Source organism: Chelonoidis abingdonii, chromosome 1 (genome assembly GCF_003597395.2).
Source record: "Chelonoidis abingdonii isolate Lonesome George chromosome 1, CheloAbing_2.0, whole genome shotgun sequence".
Taxonomy (NCBI): domain Eukaryota; kingdom Metazoa; phylum Chordata; order Testudines; family Testudinidae; genus Chelonoidis; species Chelonoidis abingdonii.
Genome location: NC_133769.1, coordinates 120,465,100 through 120,483,522, shown reverse-complemented (window position 1 = coordinate 120,483,522; position 18,423 = coordinate 120,465,100). Strand labels below are relative to the sequence as shown.

The following is an 18,423-nucleotide window of genomic DNA, read 5'->3' as shown; positions in this document are numbered from 1 at the left end:
AAAAAATCTGCTCCTTACATATCCCCCTTTTTGACACTAAGATTATATCGCAGAATTCATTTCCTTATTTAGTCCACGTAATAGAAAATAATGGGATGGTGATTTGGGCCCTGTGGCTTTAGCTTTGCACACATTTGTTTTATCCACCAGCACATTGTAAACATCTTGAATTAAACATATACAATTTAAAACAAAAACAATTGAAGGGTAGTAAACATTTAGTATGCAGTAGTGTGGGTAGACCATCCAGAAAATATGTTATACCAATGGTAAGCTGTTATGTTTCGTGCAGTGGCAATTCTTGAACCCGTCCCCATTTGTGAGAAGTCGCTATTAGTACGATGGTCGCAGTTTTTTTTTTGTTTTTTTTTTTTAGGAACTATGTTATCTTTTTACCTTTTAACAGATGATTGGATAACTGTTTGCCATTCAATGCCAAGATTGATAGATAACTCAAGTAAATCAGTGCTACATAAGCCTGAGACTGTTGTGTTGTTGTTGTGGCAAATAAGTAAATGTTGATTTTTGGTAACACAGTACTTACATTACATTTACATTTGTCTTGTGCTGGATTGACTACACTTTTTAACACTTTCCTCAGATTAAACATACACATAGCCTATTATACAGTACTTTGATTTATCTGGAAGACAAAATAACATTTTTTCTACCCCTTTTTACCATATACACTGCACATGTCCTAGGGAAAATGCACATTCTTTCTATACTATTAACTTTTGAAAACATTAGCCATTATCGAATTTTTACATAAGGTGGAAATGTTTGTTTTGTTCTTACAGAGTTTTCATGTCCCTGTTATAAAAGTGACAGTCTGATTACACGAGCTATTTTAAGCTCAGTGGTGTTATTAACATGTGGCCTTCTTTTTTTTTTGTGTACCTCACCTCTGCTGTTGCTTCAGAGGGTCACTGATTAATTTCTTATTGCTCTTTATTACAGCTCTTATCTGCTATTGTTACCAAAAAAAAACCCCAACCAAACAAAAAGGACTCCAGAATCTCCTACCTTATTCTCTGCGATTTTGGACTGCTCTATTGAACCATGACTTTGTCTTTATTTAAAAAACATTTTAATTTTTGAAAGAATACAAGTTACCCTTAAGAGTTAAATGGTAAACTCCCAAACGGCCAAACAATGCGAACTAATTACCTGTGTCTGCAAAAAAGGATTCAGTCTTGCAACTTTGAATTAAAGAGTCAATGAATTTTTAGTGGCATTAAAAAACAAACAAATTTATCTCACAACCTAGAAAACAGGAGTTTTTTACAAACCAGAGTGTTGGTTTAGATCTTAAAGTGTACATTATTTGCCAGACAAAGAGATACAACACATTTTCTTTTCCTAACATTTCTTTACCTGCTTTTGTTTTTGCATAGCTGTATATATATATGGATATTTACAGGCATCTTCTGGAAAAGGGCCCCATTTTCCCTCAGAAATGGCTGCAAAGAAACCAAGAATTCTCTCTCTGCTTTAAAACATGGTCCTTTTTAACATTTTCCACAAGTTTAACTGCTTAACTCTTCTGCCTCTGTTAGGTAACGTTTCACTATCTCGTTCTTAATCACTTGGTTTTATGTCCCAAAATGACACCTTTATTACCTCAGATTTCACCATTTTAAGTATTTGTTTCCAGGGGTTATGCCTGCACTTACTGCTTTTTCTTATTCCTGACACTATTCCCTTAGGCTTTCAAACCCGTTTGCAGTTCTTTATCTGTTTGCTGCCTGCTTGGTGTCTGGGCCCGATCCTCCTTTTTCCAGTGACCCGTTTGTGAGTGCTATTGTGGTCACTTCACAATTTTTGAAAGATGTTCAAGGAAAGGGCAGGAAGGGTGGGGGCAGTTGGGAGCCCTCCCCCCTTGCTGAATTTGGTTAGTGAACACTAAAGAAGCAGGTGTTGAGGCAGACAACAAGGGAACAGAACAAGGGCTTTGTGTACTTTTTTACAATGAGATGGGAGTAATGAAGGGGTTGGTGATCGATACGGGCTTTTGGGACAACGGGGTAAAGGGGAGCACTCAGGTCTGCGTGCGTGGAGAGAGGCTTTTAATAAAGCTTTTTAACTTATTATTGAAATAATTAAGTAGAGGCAATTTTGATTTTGTCCACCTATGATTTGCCTCTTCCTAACCACTGCATGAGACATTTAAACCTTTTGTTCCTGTAGCCAATTTATTGTAGGTTTGGCCGGAAGTTTGTCCCCTTTAAGACATTCCACTCGTTCTTTGTTCCAAGATTTTAACAGTGGCCACTGAGTTTGGGTCCCCCTGAGTTAGCCCTAGACATTTTTCCAGAAATTTGTACAGGACGGTCCAGACCCTTTCTAAAATACATAAAAATGAGCCGGAGTCCTTGTAGGGAACTGCCCCGTGCCTCTAGACGCTCTGGATTACCCATTAGAGGAGGAGTTCACACACCATATACCAAGAAGGAAATTAGGGTTCATCAGAGCGATGCCTCGTGTAACACATAAAGTAGCCACAGGCTACTGCTCATTCGATCCGTGCTTTCCACCAAGGGTTTTACCCAAAGTGCAGGTGCGGCTGGCAGAAAATTGTGCAGATTCACCTTCACTCAGACCGCGGGGACAGGAGCCCTTGGTCGGCCATCCCCAGACAGAGACGGCACCCAGACTCAAACTCCACAGAGACAGATAGACACAGAGACAGGACAGTCCTCAGGTCCGGGACAAACACAAAATTAATTAACTACCGATTCCTGAAATGTCAGATTTCCGGGATCCCTTACAGACAGAGGGGGAACCAACGGTTCGATTGGCGTAGACTTCACTGGTGGGTTGTGCGGCCTTTCCTTTCTTAGTGGAGGACGTGCTCGGCCAAACGCCAGTGTGCGGCTGCACGGTCATCTTTACAAAAATGGTCTGAATCACACAGCCCAGTAAGACGGTTGCCAGTCCGGTGGGACCTCCAAATTGTCAAATTAGACTCAGGACTCACAGTTTTCAGACCACTCGGTTTTATTAGCACAGCGCGCTGCCTAATACACCCAGATAATGTGAGCACCATACAAGCACAACTATCTTATTTATACAGATAAAAGGGGATCTTTAAGGCAAGAATAACAAGGAAGGCAGAATCTGATACAGGTTACCTGGCTAGCCATGGGTCATAATCTTATGTCCTTTACTTAACTATTTACCGATCTGGCTGTTACTGTTTTGCCACAAAGGTCATTTATGCATACATAAGGAATTCTGCAAGGTTAATAAATATCTTGTCTAGTCTGCCTTTTGCTGGCATAACTGTCAATTAGGAATGCTATGCTCTCAAAAGCATCCTGTATAGATGCAGATATACTGGGGAAGAAAGCCCTTTGCAAATATAGCTTACTTCTAGGGCTGTCAACCAATTAAAAAAATGAATCACAATTAATTGTGTGATTAAAAAATTATTGCAGTTGTGTTAAACAATAATGGAATACAATTTATTTAAATATTTTTGGATGTTTTCTACATTTTCAAATATATTGATTTCAATTACAACAGAGAATACAAAGTACATAGTACTCCTTTATAGCTTTATTACAAATATTTGCACTGTAAAGAACAAAAATAGTATTTTTCAATTCACCTCACACAAGTACTATAGTGCAATCTCTTTATCATGACAATTGAACTTACAAATGTAGAATTATGTACAAAAAATAACTGCATTGAAAATAAAATAATGTAAAACTTTGTCCTACTAGTCTGCTCAGTCCTACTTCAGCCAATTGCTCAAACAAACAAATTTGGATACAATTTGCGGGAAATAATGCTGGCTGCTTCTTGTCACCTAAAAGTGAGAGTTGGCATTTGCATGGCGCTATTGTAGCTGACATTGCAAGCTATTTATGTCCCAGATGCACTAAAAATTCATGTCCCTTCATCTTCCATAGGACATGCATCCATGCTGATGATGGATTCTGCTCAATAAACTATCCAAAGCAGAGTGGACGGCTGTATGTCCATTTTCACCATCCGAGTCAGATGCCACCAGCAGAAGGTTGATTCTCTTTTTTGCTGGTTTGGGTTCAGTAGTTTCCACATCTGAGTGCTGCTCTTTTAAGATTTCTAAAAGCATGCACCCCACCTTGTCCCTCTAAGATTTTGGAAGGCATTTCTGATTCTTAAACCTTGGGTTAAGTGTTGTAGCTATTTTTAGAAATCTCACATTGATACCCTCTTTGCATTTTGTCAAATCTGCAGTAAGTGTTCTTAAAACAAACATGCTGGGTCATCATCTTAAGACTGCTAATGTCATGGAATATATGGCAGAATGTGGGTAAAACAGAGCTGAAGATATATAGTCCTCCCCGAAGGAGTTCAGTCACAGATTTAATTAATGCATTATTTTTTTAACCATCAGCATGAAAGCATTATCCTGTGGAATGGTGGCTGGAGCATGAAGGGGCATCTGAATGTTTAGCATATCTGGCACATAAATACCTTGCAACACCAGCTACAAAAGTGCTATGTAAACACCTGTTCTCACTTCCAGGTGACATTGTAAATAAGCAGCAGCATCTTCTGTAAATGTAGACAAACTTGTCTGTCCTATCAATTGGCAGACTAAGAAGTAGGACAGAGTGGACATGTAGACTACAGTTTTACATGTACCCCCCCCCAAAAAAGTCTACATTTGTAAGTTGCACTTTCCTGATACAGATTGTAGTACAGTACTTGTAACTGAATTGAAAGAAATAGTATCTTTTACAGTCCACTATTGGTAAGAAAAATAAAATGAACACTGTACAGATTGTATTGTAAAATCTATTTGAAAATGTAGGACATTCAAAAAATTGGTATTCTGATTAAAAATTGCTTAATTGCACTGTTAATCATGATTTAGTTGAGCTAATTCTGTGAGTTAACTGCAATTGACAGCCTTACTTGTTTCATTTGCTGAAGTCAAATGATTCCCTTTCTAGTCTAGGCAAGGCATTCAGTGGCTTTTGTAGAACGTGTGTATTCCAGAACCGCTAGATCAATTTTTCCTCTGTAGAAAGAGTGGCTTAGAAAAATGCATCTGGAAAAGCTTCTCCCCCATTGACTTTGGGTACAGCTACATTGAGCAAACTTTAGCACTTGTGCACATTAGGATGTTCACAGCTGTAATAGTTGCAGCTGAGGCCTCTGTGTGCTACCCTGCTGCAGCTAGGCCCCCTTGTGCTAGTTACTGAATATAAACATTTCAAAATACTGCATGATTACAGAGAATCTATCCCCACTCTACAAGTAGCCTTTTTACATTGGCACAAAGCATAGAAATGACTGCAGGGAGTGGCAGGGCTGGGAATAACCTAGGACATAACTTATTACTACCTATCATAACACTCAATCTTGGCCTGGGTTTTAGAGTAAAGCACTTAGAGCAGCCCAGTTTTATTTTTGAAAGTTTTTAACCACTTCTCTGCAAGACTCATGTGACAGCAATGTCACTTGTTGAAAAGGAGACTTTAATATCACTTGTAAATGCAAGTTGTCTCAGGGAGGTCCTGTAGTGTTGAGTGGAGCAAATGCTTAAAGGTATTTAGGCAGAGAGCCCTCAATGTTTTTGCTTTCCAAGCTATGTGGTGCCCTAAACAGAACCCATATCCTCTGTATTATAGGCACTGTACCATCTTTTGAAATTCAAGAGCTCTTATTTTAGCATGTATGGAAAACACAAAACAAATCATACAAGTGATTGATGCCTTTCTTATTTGACATGTAGGTCTGAGGCTGTGGGAAAAGCTGAATTACTCACCCTTCGATGACAGAGAAGGTTGAGGATGCATCTGAAATGGTCCTTTACCCACAAAAACTTATGCCCAAATAAGTGTTACCTTTAAAGTACCACCAGTCTGTACCCACAGAAAACCAAACACTGCTACCTCTGATACATGTCACCCTATGAGGTGGATTTAAAGGGCCTGCTTTCCTAAGGGTAAAGATTGCATCTACAACCTTCCACATTTCCAGCTGTGAAGTGTGGAAATATGCAGCCTTAATACAGACTCAGTGATTTTATAGGTGGTTGAAATTACATGCACCTGAATAACCAATCTTTTATAGGCTGTGACATTTATGCCCTAGAGCCCCTCCAGGGACAGCCCTATTTTGAGCTAGGCAAAGGAATCCCAGGCCTGTTCTCTCCTGGGGCAGAGGCCAGGACTGAGCAACCCAGGTACTGTCTAGCCTAGGTTGGCTAGACAGTGGTAGAAATTGACTGCACTGTTAGCAACTTCTGAAAAGCAACATGAAATCCCAAGTGCAGCTTTGCCACAGCCATGAAAGCAACCTCTGTTCTCAGTTTCACCAGAAACTAAAGCATGTTTATAGCTGTGAGTTGTGATCTAGAACTACTTAGAAATTAAGGCTCTACATTTGGTTCTATGTTATATGGGGTAAGCTTCCCAGGCTTTTAAGTGTCTCCACATGTATGCCAGTGGTTGCTGCTACTGGCAAACAAGGCTACATCTGTGCCTGCAATTAGTCATGCTATATGTCTACTATAAACCTGGAAGTCACCTCTTAGAAAGAGCAGATTAGACCTTCATTCAAATGAAGTGACATTTTATTTTGAAGACGGACAGTGATAACACAAACAAGTAGTATCTGAGCTGAGAAGTGATCTACATTATAGCAGTCACACAACACCTCCAGAAATTGGGAAAGAGATTTAGGCACAGTGCATAAGAGTACTAGCCACTGGTGTCTTTCCTGAAGTATGCTAGTACACGTGAAGTCAGAAGGAAGACTGAATGAGTTTGCCTTCTTCTTTAGAAGTTGAAGTGTCAGGTTTCTAGGTCACAGGGCCTCCTTAGACTTGGAGGCTTCCTCAGCCTCATTTTCTTGGTTTTGTGGTTCAATGGCATCTGCCGACACCTTACCAGATGGGATGAATGGTCCCACCACCCAAGACAGAGGAGTATTCTCCATCATGTATGTCATCAGCTCATCTACATATTCCTGGGCCTTGGTCACCATCTCCTGGCTCTGGGTTACGAGGCTGCTGGAGAGATCCTGGAAGGAGTGGGCAGTGGAGAAGGATGCATGAAGCTCTTCCATGTTGCGATACATCTGCTTCACCTTATCCTGAAAGCTGGTGGGGAGACCTTGAATGCTGGATACTAGCATCCAGCAGGCATCCTGCAGCTGCTGGATAATGCTGCGGGATATGGCCAAAGTCTCAGACTCCATCTGTTGGAGAAACAGGAGTTTAATTCTATGTTCAAAACACAATAAGGATCAAACTTGCTGCCTTACAAGATCACTGAGGCAGTGGCAGTAGCAAGTACGCTGCCATCACGGTAGTCTGATGGAAGGACCATGGCACCAACAAGGTCTGCAATGGGTGTGCCATGCTCTTTCAGGATACGTAAAGGAGGCCAAGTTGTGCCTTCCCTAAGAGAAGCCACTTGTGACAATGGAGGCTAATAGAGGCAATAAGCCATGTAAGGTAGGTCAGAAGAGAGCTAAGCCAAATTAACAGGGTTTGCAACCACTGAAACCCATGATCTACAGTCAGTTTTCAGGCTGTGCAGAGGTTTAGAGAGTAGGAAGCATGCATCAAAATGAGATTATGCTCCTTGGGCACAGACCGTGCTGGTGTGACATCACTTTAGGGAACAACTCAAAAAAGGGAACAACTAAGGTGACCCGAGTTTGAGCTACTTATCCAAAGATGCCACCCTGCAAGGCCCAGAATAATTGCTAATGTCTCACAACGGAGCTGACCCTGCCCCGCCCCCTCCATGCACACACCCAAATGTACATACCTCTGGTTTTGCCAAATCCTTGAGGTCACTGCTTTTTGGCTGCTCTCTATTCCAGCTCAGCCATATGTGATGGAACTTCTCCTGGACTTCTTGAAGAGACACACCTTGCTTAAGGTATTCAATCTAGAAGTGGATTAAGCATATCCAGAGATGAGACCTTTGCACATCAGTTATTCTAGTTCTACTCTTTGACATGCCTTCACCCCACAGTGTGGTATGCTCAATGCAGCAAGAGTAGAAGGGTCTAGTTACACAGCACAACTATGAATGAGGCCTAAGCCTCATGTACCACATTCTATACATGTGTGGTACTAGTGTTCCCCTACCCTGAAGGGCATCAGTTTGAAGAGATAGTTGAGTTCCTACCAGTCCCATGGTTTCATGAAGCTGGCAAAGAGCCTCTCTGATGCTTTGACTGGTATGTCTCATCTTGTTCAGGGAGTAGCGGTAGGCACGTTGGCGAAGTTTGGTTGACAGGGAACCTAAACGCACGAAGTAACTCCGATGCTCTTGTGGTTGTGATGAAGACACTTCAGTCCCTTCCACAGATTCAGCAAGTTCAGCTGGAGGGAAGAGAGTTCAGGTTGTTTACCCTCTCAGGTTAAGAGATTGTGAAAGGAGTACAAGACATACTGGTCTGCTAAACCTTAAGCTCCCTTGTAACAAGCATTTGTCTTAGCACCCATCAAGTACCACACAGGTAGCTTCAGCCTTAAAACAAGAGCCCACATACTAAGATTTTGCATACTTTGATGCTGTGTAATGACTGACTAATGAATAGTCATGCCCATCATTCCTTCTAGTACCACCCTGTCCCTACTTGTTGCTCAAATCACTTTACATGATTACATGCCCACCAACTGGTGTCTTAACCCTCAGTCTCAGCTATGAAAAGGTTGTAGAATGAGCCAGCATTTGGTGCCCAATTAGGCTTCTCAGTCTTGAGACGTTTGGCCCAAAGGGAGGATTACCCTAAACTTTAAGATAATAGACCTCTCACTCATGTGGTCTGACCTAGTTCATCCTCTGTCATGGGCAGATAGTGATCCAAGAGCTCTTCAGATTTCTCCAGCACTGCTTCCATTCCACTTATGGCCAGTTGGCCCATTCTTGATTCCACAACTGTGCTCATGCTGTCAGTTACCACTGATTTGGTGGTCTTCATACTGTCCTGCACAGCCTCTTTGGTCATATCTACCACTCTGATCATGGTCTCCTTGACATCTGTCAGTCTGGGAGAGGCCAGCTCCTGTGTCTCAGATGTAGGCTAGAGAAGAGTGATCAAGCAAGTTATTGTGGTGGAATCACTCTGAATTACTGTACATTTACCCAGAGATTGAGGTTGGGGGAGGGGATTACCACCTGCTCTGCCCCGCCCCAGAGGTCAAATCTTCAGGGGAAGAACTGCATCTTGCTGTTAAGCATCAGACCAGAGTTATATTTAGACACTAGCTCCTGCCTCTTGACCACTTTTAGTATGGAGTGTTCCTCTGCTGGAGGAAGCATCCCATTATTGGCATCCCTTTCACTAGACAAAACATCATGCCTTTCTGAGAGGGTGGTGAAAGTTACCTCATCAGCAGTCTGTTGAAGGACTGGCAGATTCTCCTCCACTTTGTCAGGTACTTCAGAAACACCCTCCTCTGCTGTTGTCGCTATAGAAAAACCAGGAGTTCAGTTTAAGTGGTCAATTTTGCTATTGTAATATTTACAGAACCTGGCTCACATCTGAAATGAGCGCTTCAGTTCTCCAATATGTTAAGGCAGCAAATGTTCTGGGTTGTAGGTGCTGCACATTTCCCCCCTTCCTTCCCCATGTAAGGTGGTTCCCTCCCTCTCCCCCAAGTTATGAACTCTTCTGTAAAGATTTTCCATGATAAATATAGTGTCCCCTTCAATACTTCATAGTTCCATGTTTCCTCCCATGCATCCTAATGGGGCAATTGAGGTAACATAGGTATGACTAGCATCTGAACACTCTCCTCCCATCTATACTTAGTGCAGAATTGTCTCCTACCCAAGCATTTTAGGCATCACTTTCCAAGCTCCCTCTCCAAGTGAAAGGCTTTTTATGATTTCACTCCATAGTCTTATAGCTCTGAGGCTTTTTGATCAAACATCCCTCTGGAAGGCACCAAGAAGTTTTTGCAAAGCCTTGGCTGCAATAAGTCCAGCTAACTGTTCTCATGAAGGAATCAAGTCAGGGAGCAGCCATTGACATTAGCTATTGCCTGATAAGCAGCTAGTTAAGAAAAGTTTAGCAGTTGTAATCTGTCTACAGTGTTGTTGTAGCCATGTTGGTCCAGAGATATTAGACAAGGTGAGTGAGGTAATGTTTTGTTGGACCAACTTCTGTTGGTGACAGCCTAGATTCTGAGCCTCTCTGGATGCAGAATGAGGAGATCTCATTCTGCAATTAGGTACCTTTCAAAGGGTGTTGCTCCTTAAGGGAAAGAGCTTAGCACTAATCTTACCTCCTAGCTACAGTGAAGGTGAGGGCAGGTTCAGCAATAGTGATTAGTGTAAGCAAAGCCCTTTGTTAGCCTCTAGCAGATGTTAACCGATACGCATGGGCTACTATATTATTCCTCTATAGTCACAGCACCCCCACTGCCAGCTTCTCCTCCAGTACTGAAGGAGTACTGATCTTCATGCACCTCAGTTTTAGAGATGGAAGCTTTCCAACAGGGTGTGAAGAGCCTACTGTTGAGAAATTGTACCACAAACAGAAAGGTCTGCATATATGCTTCACTCACCCTCAGGTTCAAGTTTAGTTACAACTGGCTGTGTGCTGCTAACTGCAGCATTGGTAATGGAGGTCACTCCCTTCTCTGCCATGTCACAGATGGACCTCACATAGGGATGGCTCTCCTTGGTGGAAGCATAGGCAGTGGCAGCCAGATCATAGGCAGAGTTGACTAAAGGTAGACTGGCCACCCTCCTCAAGACATTCTAGTGAGGCAAGGGACAGAACAGTGAGTCAGGGAGGCAATGTTCTATGCAGGGGCTGAACCTTTACTTTTTCAAGTGGTTATACCCTTCATGTGTTAGCCCCAATCAAAGGATTCTTTAATGGTCAAAAATCAAAAGCAGCTGTTGGGGCTCTTCAGAATTTAGTACTGAAACTGGATCACTAGGTTAACTAAGGCAAGAAGGCTTTTTAAATATCATTATAAACCAGGCTATTTTGCAGCATCTGGAAGAGCAACTGCACAAATCTCTAGACACCAAGATGTGCATCTGTGAAGCCTGCTACCAGATAACAGCCAGCCATCTTTCATATACACATGTTGAACCAGTAATGCTTAAGAGGGAGCACCTACCTGTTGCTCTTCCTCCCCATGCTCTGGTGATGCTATAGTTGTGTCTTTTCCATTAGAAGCCATGGTATAATCAGATATACCTGGAAAGGACAAGAAGTTACAGATTAGGGTGCTGTAACTTTTCCTTAAAGACAAGAGTGGTGTTCTACTCCAAAGCAGGACAACAAGGAATGGCAGGGCCCTCGTCAGATTAACAAGGAGTAGTGGGCTAAATATGTTTCACTGCTTTCTTTAAAAAGAAGAAATATTTCAGTTCTGCTACAGCTAAGGAGAAAGCAAGCAGGAGGATTCCTTCTAAAAAAACCAGAAGATTTATCAGCCACTCTGTGCCATGAGATTCTATTAAAGGCAGTAGATGTCACTATTACTAAAGGCCATTTAATAGCTCTAACTACAAGGGGGAGGGGGAGGGGAGAATAAGAATGGGATCTTGTCTCACCAGCTAAGAGACTTAAAGTCAGGGAGTATTAAGATCCCCAGACCCAACTTCCCACCCCCTGTCCTACTCACAGCATCTTAATAGAAAAATTTACACATCCAAACATTTCTTAGTCACAGAAGTACAAAGCCCTGACCAAGGAATTGTATAAAGAATAAAAAAAACTGAAAGACCTCATCAACAAGTCCCTCTCTTTCCAGGACCAACCCACTAACCTTTCTCAGTATTCCAGACACTGCTTTACTCCATTCACCACCTAGTCAGTTTTTATACATCCCTGATGATGTAATTGTGAGGGAAGGGAGTGAAATACTCAGGACCGATAGTTCAGGTAATCAGTGAAAAGAAGTCTTTGCTAACCAATAGGAGAATGCAAATCCTTTGGGGACTGCAAAGATTGGGAGTGAGTTATTCCCCAAAGGTGATTCCAATTAACTGCACTGGGTCTTTGCTGTCATCCAGCTGAACTCACTTTGAGTCCACAGCCTGCCTAGAAAGATTTGCTAGTTAGGATGGGTAACATTTTCAAAAACACCTGTATGACTTAAAAAGTCACTGACTTTCATTTGCCTTTCCAATAGGAAAAGGGAGAGAAAAGTTTTTTTTAAAAGGGTAGAGAAAAGGGTAAAAAATTGAGACAGAACTTTTCATTTTATGAAAAATATAAAAAAAAATGATAAAAAACCCAAACAAATAAAAACTTAGCCAAATATAGACCATGTCTGGTGGTAAGGTTGCAGATAGCAATGTGCCTGCTTCACCTGCATGTTAGCCATAGTTTCAAAGTAAAAACTGGCACACTGGAACAAGGCATGGTGTATTGGAGACAGGTAGATATTTTCCAGTGGTTAGGATACTAGCCTAGGATTTGAGCTGGGTTCTGTTCTGCCACAGACTTTCTGTGTGACCTTGTGCAAGTCACTTAGCCTCTTGATGCCTCAGTTTCCCCTCTGTACAGGAGGGAAAATATGGCTTCCATGCTTCATAGAAGTTTTGTGAGGTGCTCAGATACTCTGACAATCAGGACTATATAAATGCCTTAGATAGATTGTGAAGCATTTTATTGGGGAACAAGAGTTAAGTAAGGTAACTGGAAGAACTTGCCCTTCTACACCTTCATCCCCCTTTCAGAAAAAGGGAACGTGTGCCACTTTCTGTTTCAGGGAAGGGTGAGAGAAAAGAGTGTTTATCCTTTTGTCACCCCTTCATTGTTCTCCCTCAGAGTTTGAATTGGAATTGGATTGAACTGGAAAAATGTGGTGGTACTGTCCCAAGTCCTGCCCACAATCCAAGCTCTGCCTATATGAGATGCTACTTATAGCAGATTGTGCAGGTGTAAAAAACATGAGCACACATGCTCTACTTGGTTCCCCTTTGGGCTATCTGTAAGGTTCAGCTACACCACTGGATATGACCAGATTAAGATGGAGGCACAATAGCCACATGCCTGGATCCTAGTCATGTGATTATGTCAATCTCAGCTGTCATTTAAAAAATAAATGTTTCTACCCCACATGGCTGCAAACAAAATTTGAGATTATCCACAGAATAGAACTGAGACAGTGATATCTGCCTGTGTCTGCCCCCAGCAGAGGGAGAAGCAGCATGCATACCAAGGGAGGTAACTCTTTACCCCCCACTTCGCCCTTGCTGTTCTTGCTGTGCGCCCACCCACCTTCCCAGGATTTCAACAGGTAAATGCCTAGCTGGGCTCTGTGGGATTGGTGGCATCTGGTCTTTTAGCCCCAAGGGTCAGATATTGGCCATGGGAGTGTGAATAGTTCCCTAATGACATACACTCTCACCATGAAAATGAGATGACACCCTGGGTAGATTATGCAGATCTGCAATCCTCCCTCTGTTTTCTTGCTTACTTTGATCAGCAGTGGAATAATTGAAAATCTAGACATGTATATCACCATCACTTGGCATCAGAGTTACCCCACTTTGACGAATGGGGCAGTTCACACCTCTCTGAGCTCCTGTGTCAGGCTCTCTGCAGAGGCAGGCAGATGCCTGTGCATCCATTTTTGTTCTTTTCATGTTTTCAAGGTTTTTTCCATAATCTGTTGTCACATTATATTGATAGAGCTTAGCTCCATTAGCACTTGAAGACCAGCCACTCCAGATAATGCAAGAGACACAGAAATGTAAGTCTCAGCGGGACCTCTGATGAACCCTGACTGTTTTGGGATTTTGCTGCTTTATCATGTAACTCGCAAGGCACAAAGTTTTCCAAGTAACTGAATTTGGAAGTATTTTACTGCTCATTCTGAACATATGACACTGCATTTCTCACATGTTCTTTCTGGCTGCATTTTATAATGCTTAAGGAAAAGGTCTCTCCTCTCCATTGACAGTTTCTATGCCTTCAATACAGATAAATATCAAGGAAATTGTAAACATTTGTAAAATGAGCATGATTGCATGAAAATACAATTTCCCATTGGATTCCTTCTTCCTCACTCTACAGTACAGCCTTGTGGCAAAACCACTTCATGGCATTACTTGTGATATTTTTGAAGAGGTGTGAGGTTCTGGTGCAGTTAATTGGGGCTGCAAAAGAGTCATGGATAAACCAGAAGCAACTGAGATTCTTTAGCTTAATTTTGATACCCTAACCAGTGCTGAATCCATCTTAATTCCCACCCTTGTAGTCTTTTTATGTTAGTGCTATTGTAACCCACACATCTTCTGGGTGTGGTGTTCTGGCTCAGCAAGTGGCACCGAGACCACTTTAAGAGAGAGCAATTAAAGAGTCTGCTCTACAGCCTTAGCTAATAGGCAGTTGGCCTTTAGCTCATGCAGTAGAGGCTTATGCACTAAGCTCCACAGATCCCCAGTTCAATCCTGCTGACTGGGGTTTGTCAGCATTACACTATCACCTTCCCTCCCAAATGGGCAACTAGATTGATATTCTGAGATGCTGCCACCTTTTCCACTGAACATTGTCATGCAACATTAAAATATTTGCGTGCGGACCAGGACTGAGCAAATAATGAATTTTTCATTTCAGGGGCTGAACAAAAAATAAAATTAAAAACAATCAGTTCAAATCAAAACTCATTTTATTTTTCAGTTTTTCCTCATCAAAATGGAATAAATGAGCAAATGTGTTTCAAGCCAAACAAAACAATTCACTTGACCCTAATGATTTTTTTTCAGTTTTTCATTTCATGTAGGTTTTGGGTGCTTTTTACCCCCTCCCTTTTTTTAAATCTAGCTACATTTTGAAAAGAAACACCATTTCAAACTTAAAGAAAAAATAAAGGGTTTCATTTCCAGATGTTCAAAATGAAACTATTGGAAATGAAAAGTCAAAACATTTCATTTTGAAATGACCAAAACAAACTGTTTTGACTTTTTCAATTTCTTTCCCCGATTTTTTACTTGAATTTGCAAATAACTTCTGTGTTCTGAAAAATGCATTTTTTGGCAAATTTATGATTACAAAATATTTTACCCAACTCTAGTGAGGATTCTTCATCTTGTGTCAAACTGAGCCTCTGTTACCTGTGCTGAAGAATCCAAGTTCCTTAGCAAATTCATACACCTCTTTAGGTGGTCTGGCTACTGGGGTGGGGTGGGGGACAAAACACCCCACTGTGTTAGGCTGACTTGACTCATGTACATCATATGTGATTGCCTTATTCTTTGGAGATGTGCCTGTATTTATTTCCACTTACTGACTTTTCTGGGTAATAACAAAGCAGAGCCTCTGCTATGCTGTCTGTTGAATGACCTTTTTATGCAACCGTCTGTGATTTACAGAGAACTGCTTCCTCCACTAGTGTTCTTAAATCTTCCGAGTTCAAAAAAGAAGACTCTCCTACACAACAAAAACCAACACAAAAGCTCATAGCCAAATTCATCCTTAGTTTGACTCCACTGGAGTGAAGTTCTATCTATCTATTTTATACGTTGCCCATTGCTGTAGTGTTTGATACTCCTGGGGGAATTCTGTGCAAAAAAAAATAAAAAATTCTGTGCACAATATTTTAAAATTCTGCATATTTTACTTGTCAAAATACAATATAATCATGCCAGTTTCAATTATGTTGGTAATTTATTTCAAAATGTCTATCATTAATTATGTCTGTAACAATACAGACCAAAAAAGAGATTCTGGGGTTGGTTTTTTGAGGGGTTTTTTTGGTTTTTTTTACAAATAGATTCTTTATGAGGCATAGTAATACAGAACTTAGAGTAATCCATTTAAATTACAATACAGAACTGTATGTCCTACATGTCAGAAGCAGTGCAAAGGCTTGGGGAAGTCAGGAGTAACAGAGGAGCTGAGGGAGAGGGAAGGAGCCTGGAGGGTACTTGGAAGGTTGTTAGGTGTGGGTGGGAGAAGTATGGAACAGCGATTTTTGGGGGGAGACTGTTAGAGAGTTGGGGACCACCCTATGCAGACCCTGGCTGACCCCAAGCCTCTCCCATTCAGTCAGGCACATCTGCCCTTGTCCCCGCACCTCCCATCTCTCTGGGTCTCTGCAGCCTCACCCCCCCATCCCCATGTGTCCCTGCAGGACCCCCCCTATTCCCATGTGGCCTTGCACCCGCACTCCCATTGAGCACCTGGCTCAAACACCGTAACCCCAGTAGCTCCTGAGCCTGTGCCCCAGTCTATCGCCTCCACGAGCCAGTCTGTGACACATACCTCCGACAGCCCTGTGTGCCCTACTCTGTCCTAACGTGGCTCCATAGTCTGGGTGCTGTGATGCTCTTCTGCTGGGGGAATTCTGTGTCACTGTGCGCACACACAATTTTTTTTTACCCACAGAAAATACATTTTGCCCCAGAAGTGCTGCAGTTTGATCTTTTTCCCACCAGAGACCGCTGTGGTGCTAGAACAGCTGGCTGTATTCATGCTGCTAGCTGTTCTGGTGCCACAGCAGCTTCTGGTGGGAGAAAGGCAGAACTGCAGCACTATTTGGGCAGAATGTATTTTCTGCAGGGAAAAAATTCTGCAGGATACATGAATTTTGTGCATCCGCAGTGGCACAGAATTCCTGCAGGAGTAGTATGAGCAGCTGCCAAATATTTCACACACACAAACAACAGTAAAAATACCTCTTTTCTCCTTTTTCCCTCTTGGAGAATTTGCTTGATTATGGTTTTGTTTGTGTTTATGTGAGAGGGAGAGAGAAGTCAAAGAAATGAGTTTTACATTTACTGCTGAATATGGGGAGGCTCATAGTCATTGTTATCACTTGAGAAAGTGAATTAAGTAGACTAGATCTAGCTCCTGGGGTCCGCAATCACAAGTCTCTCACTGTTGGTTGATTATTTTAGTGTCCATAGAACATAGCTGCTGTGCTCACAGATGATCACTTAGTGATTGCCTGTTCTGTTCATTCCTTCTGAAGCACTTGGCATTGGCCACTGTTGGAAGACAAGATACTGGGCTAGATGGACCTTTGGTCTGACCTAGTATGGCTGTTGGCTTCTATTTCCTGATTAGCATCACACATCTGGATTTACTGACTTTATATACTTTTTGCTGATACATCATGTGAGCTCAGGCCCTGAGCTGTACAAAACTTTTGTAATATACTCACACCAGGTTAATTGTACCTACTTTATTTACTGACTCTGCAAATCTGAGAAGATTCATTCAAAGGTCAGGAGGCTGAGTTTTGGAGGTTCCAACACCTCCTCTTGTGTTTCCAAGTACCAACAGATCCTAGGAATCCCATTATCTTGAAAGTTTCCTGGTTCGGATTCTCAATGGTCATTAATCCCCTTCAGCTCTGCTGTCTTCAGGATGGCCTCTTCTTGCCCTTCTAGAGTTTTCAGTGGGATGAAAGTTTAGCCTTTGGTTTCCTAGTGTAGACGGCCAACAATGACCAATAGTGCCAAGATTTTTGGGATGTCGACACTAAGCCCAGTGAAGAATATCATAACCCACTGTCCTGCCATTGTGCTTCACAGAGAACTTCCAAGGTCTGCAGAGCTTCTTCTGTCACATGGCTCAAACCTTCTGTCTTTGAGAAGTGGCACTTCCTCCTGTAACCCTATGTCGAGCTCTTGGAGTGTTTCCAGAGATGTTAGCCAACCTATCACAAAACCTCAGTCTCCATTAAGCACCAGCATGTGTTGCTTTGGTATAGATTCAACTAGGATCAATGTTGCTGATAAGAGTAAAACCGGAGAGGGTAGCAGGAGGTTTGATGCAAACTGGGAAGTGATCTGGTGATGTTACAGGAGTGGGAGTGGTAGGCTCCGAGGAGAATGGACATATAGTCCAACTAGTAGAGAAAGGAAACAAACAGCTCAGATCCACAACCAAATTGGGATATAATCTAGCAGCATATTCTCATTGCATTAAGGAGAGTTGATCTTGTCTTCTTAATACAGTCCAAATGTTATCTTTTCCTTGTTGTAACCAAGCACTATAATTGCTGAACAAAGGGTGAGGGGAAACTGGAAGATGCTCACAAGAGGGTCTTCCTCCTGAGAAGTTTGCAAACAGCTGCTATATCCCATTTAAACTGCACGATGGGGCTTTGGAGGTAAACTGGGGTTAACACCCTTATTCTGAGGGAAAGGGCCAGTTTTAAATCTCATCTAATGTTCATTTTAAAATGTTTATGGTATAAAAAAGGTTAAATATCACCCGTCTGTACAAATGCAATGGTACCGTGCTGAGGCATGTGGGACTATGGGCAGGTAAACCAGCATAAAACAACTATCTACTACTGGGTTTAAATAGCACTGATTACAATATCCTTTTTGTTTTCTTTGAAAAAGTTTATTCCACTTCAAAGTGAACAGCAGGGTCAGTGAATGACTCATGTAAATGCTCTGTGGCAAGGAATACAGTATGTCTTTAAGCCTTCATCTGTCAAAAGCTCTACTGTTTTATTCATAA

At 41.9% G+C, this 18,423-nt stretch overlaps 1 protein-coding gene across 1 annotated transcript; it reads right to left on the bottom strand.

Moving 5' to 3' along the window:
• Window positions 1-6,530: 6,530 nt before the first annotated feature.
• Window positions 6,531-13,800, bottom strand: LOC116835617 (perilipin-3-like). Its single transcript, XM_075069667.1, has 8 exons — window positions 13,488-13,800; window positions 11,108-11,187; window positions 10,541-10,736; window positions 9,357-9,439; window positions 8,799-9,051; window positions 8,151-8,347; window positions 7,785-7,907; window positions 6,531-7,206 (listed from the first exon to the last, which is right to left on the bottom strand). Exons 2-8 carry the CDS (start codon window positions 11,168-11,170, stop codon window positions 6,814-6,816), a joined length of 1,308 nt encoding a protein of 435 aa, XP_074925768.1. The 5' UTR covers window positions 11,171-11,187; window positions 13,488-13,800; the 3' UTR covers window positions 6,531-6,813.
• Window positions 13,801-18,423: the final 4,623 nt, after the last annotated feature.

Bases quoted from the DNA above. Each gene is read 5' to 3' on its own strand.
- LOC116835617 (XM_075069667.1), bottom strand. From the start codon at position 11,170: ATGGCTTCTAATGGAAAAGACACAACTATAGCATCACCAGAGCATGGG. The intron at 10,737-11,107 runs GTAGGTGCTCCC...TTGCCTCACTAG, and splicing joins ATGGGGAGGAAGAGCAACAG to AATGTCTTGAGGAGGGTGGC. The intron at 8,348-8,798 runs GTCAGACCACAT...TCTTCCCTCCAG, and splicing joins CATGACAGAGGATGAACTAG to CTGAACTTGCTGAATCTGTG.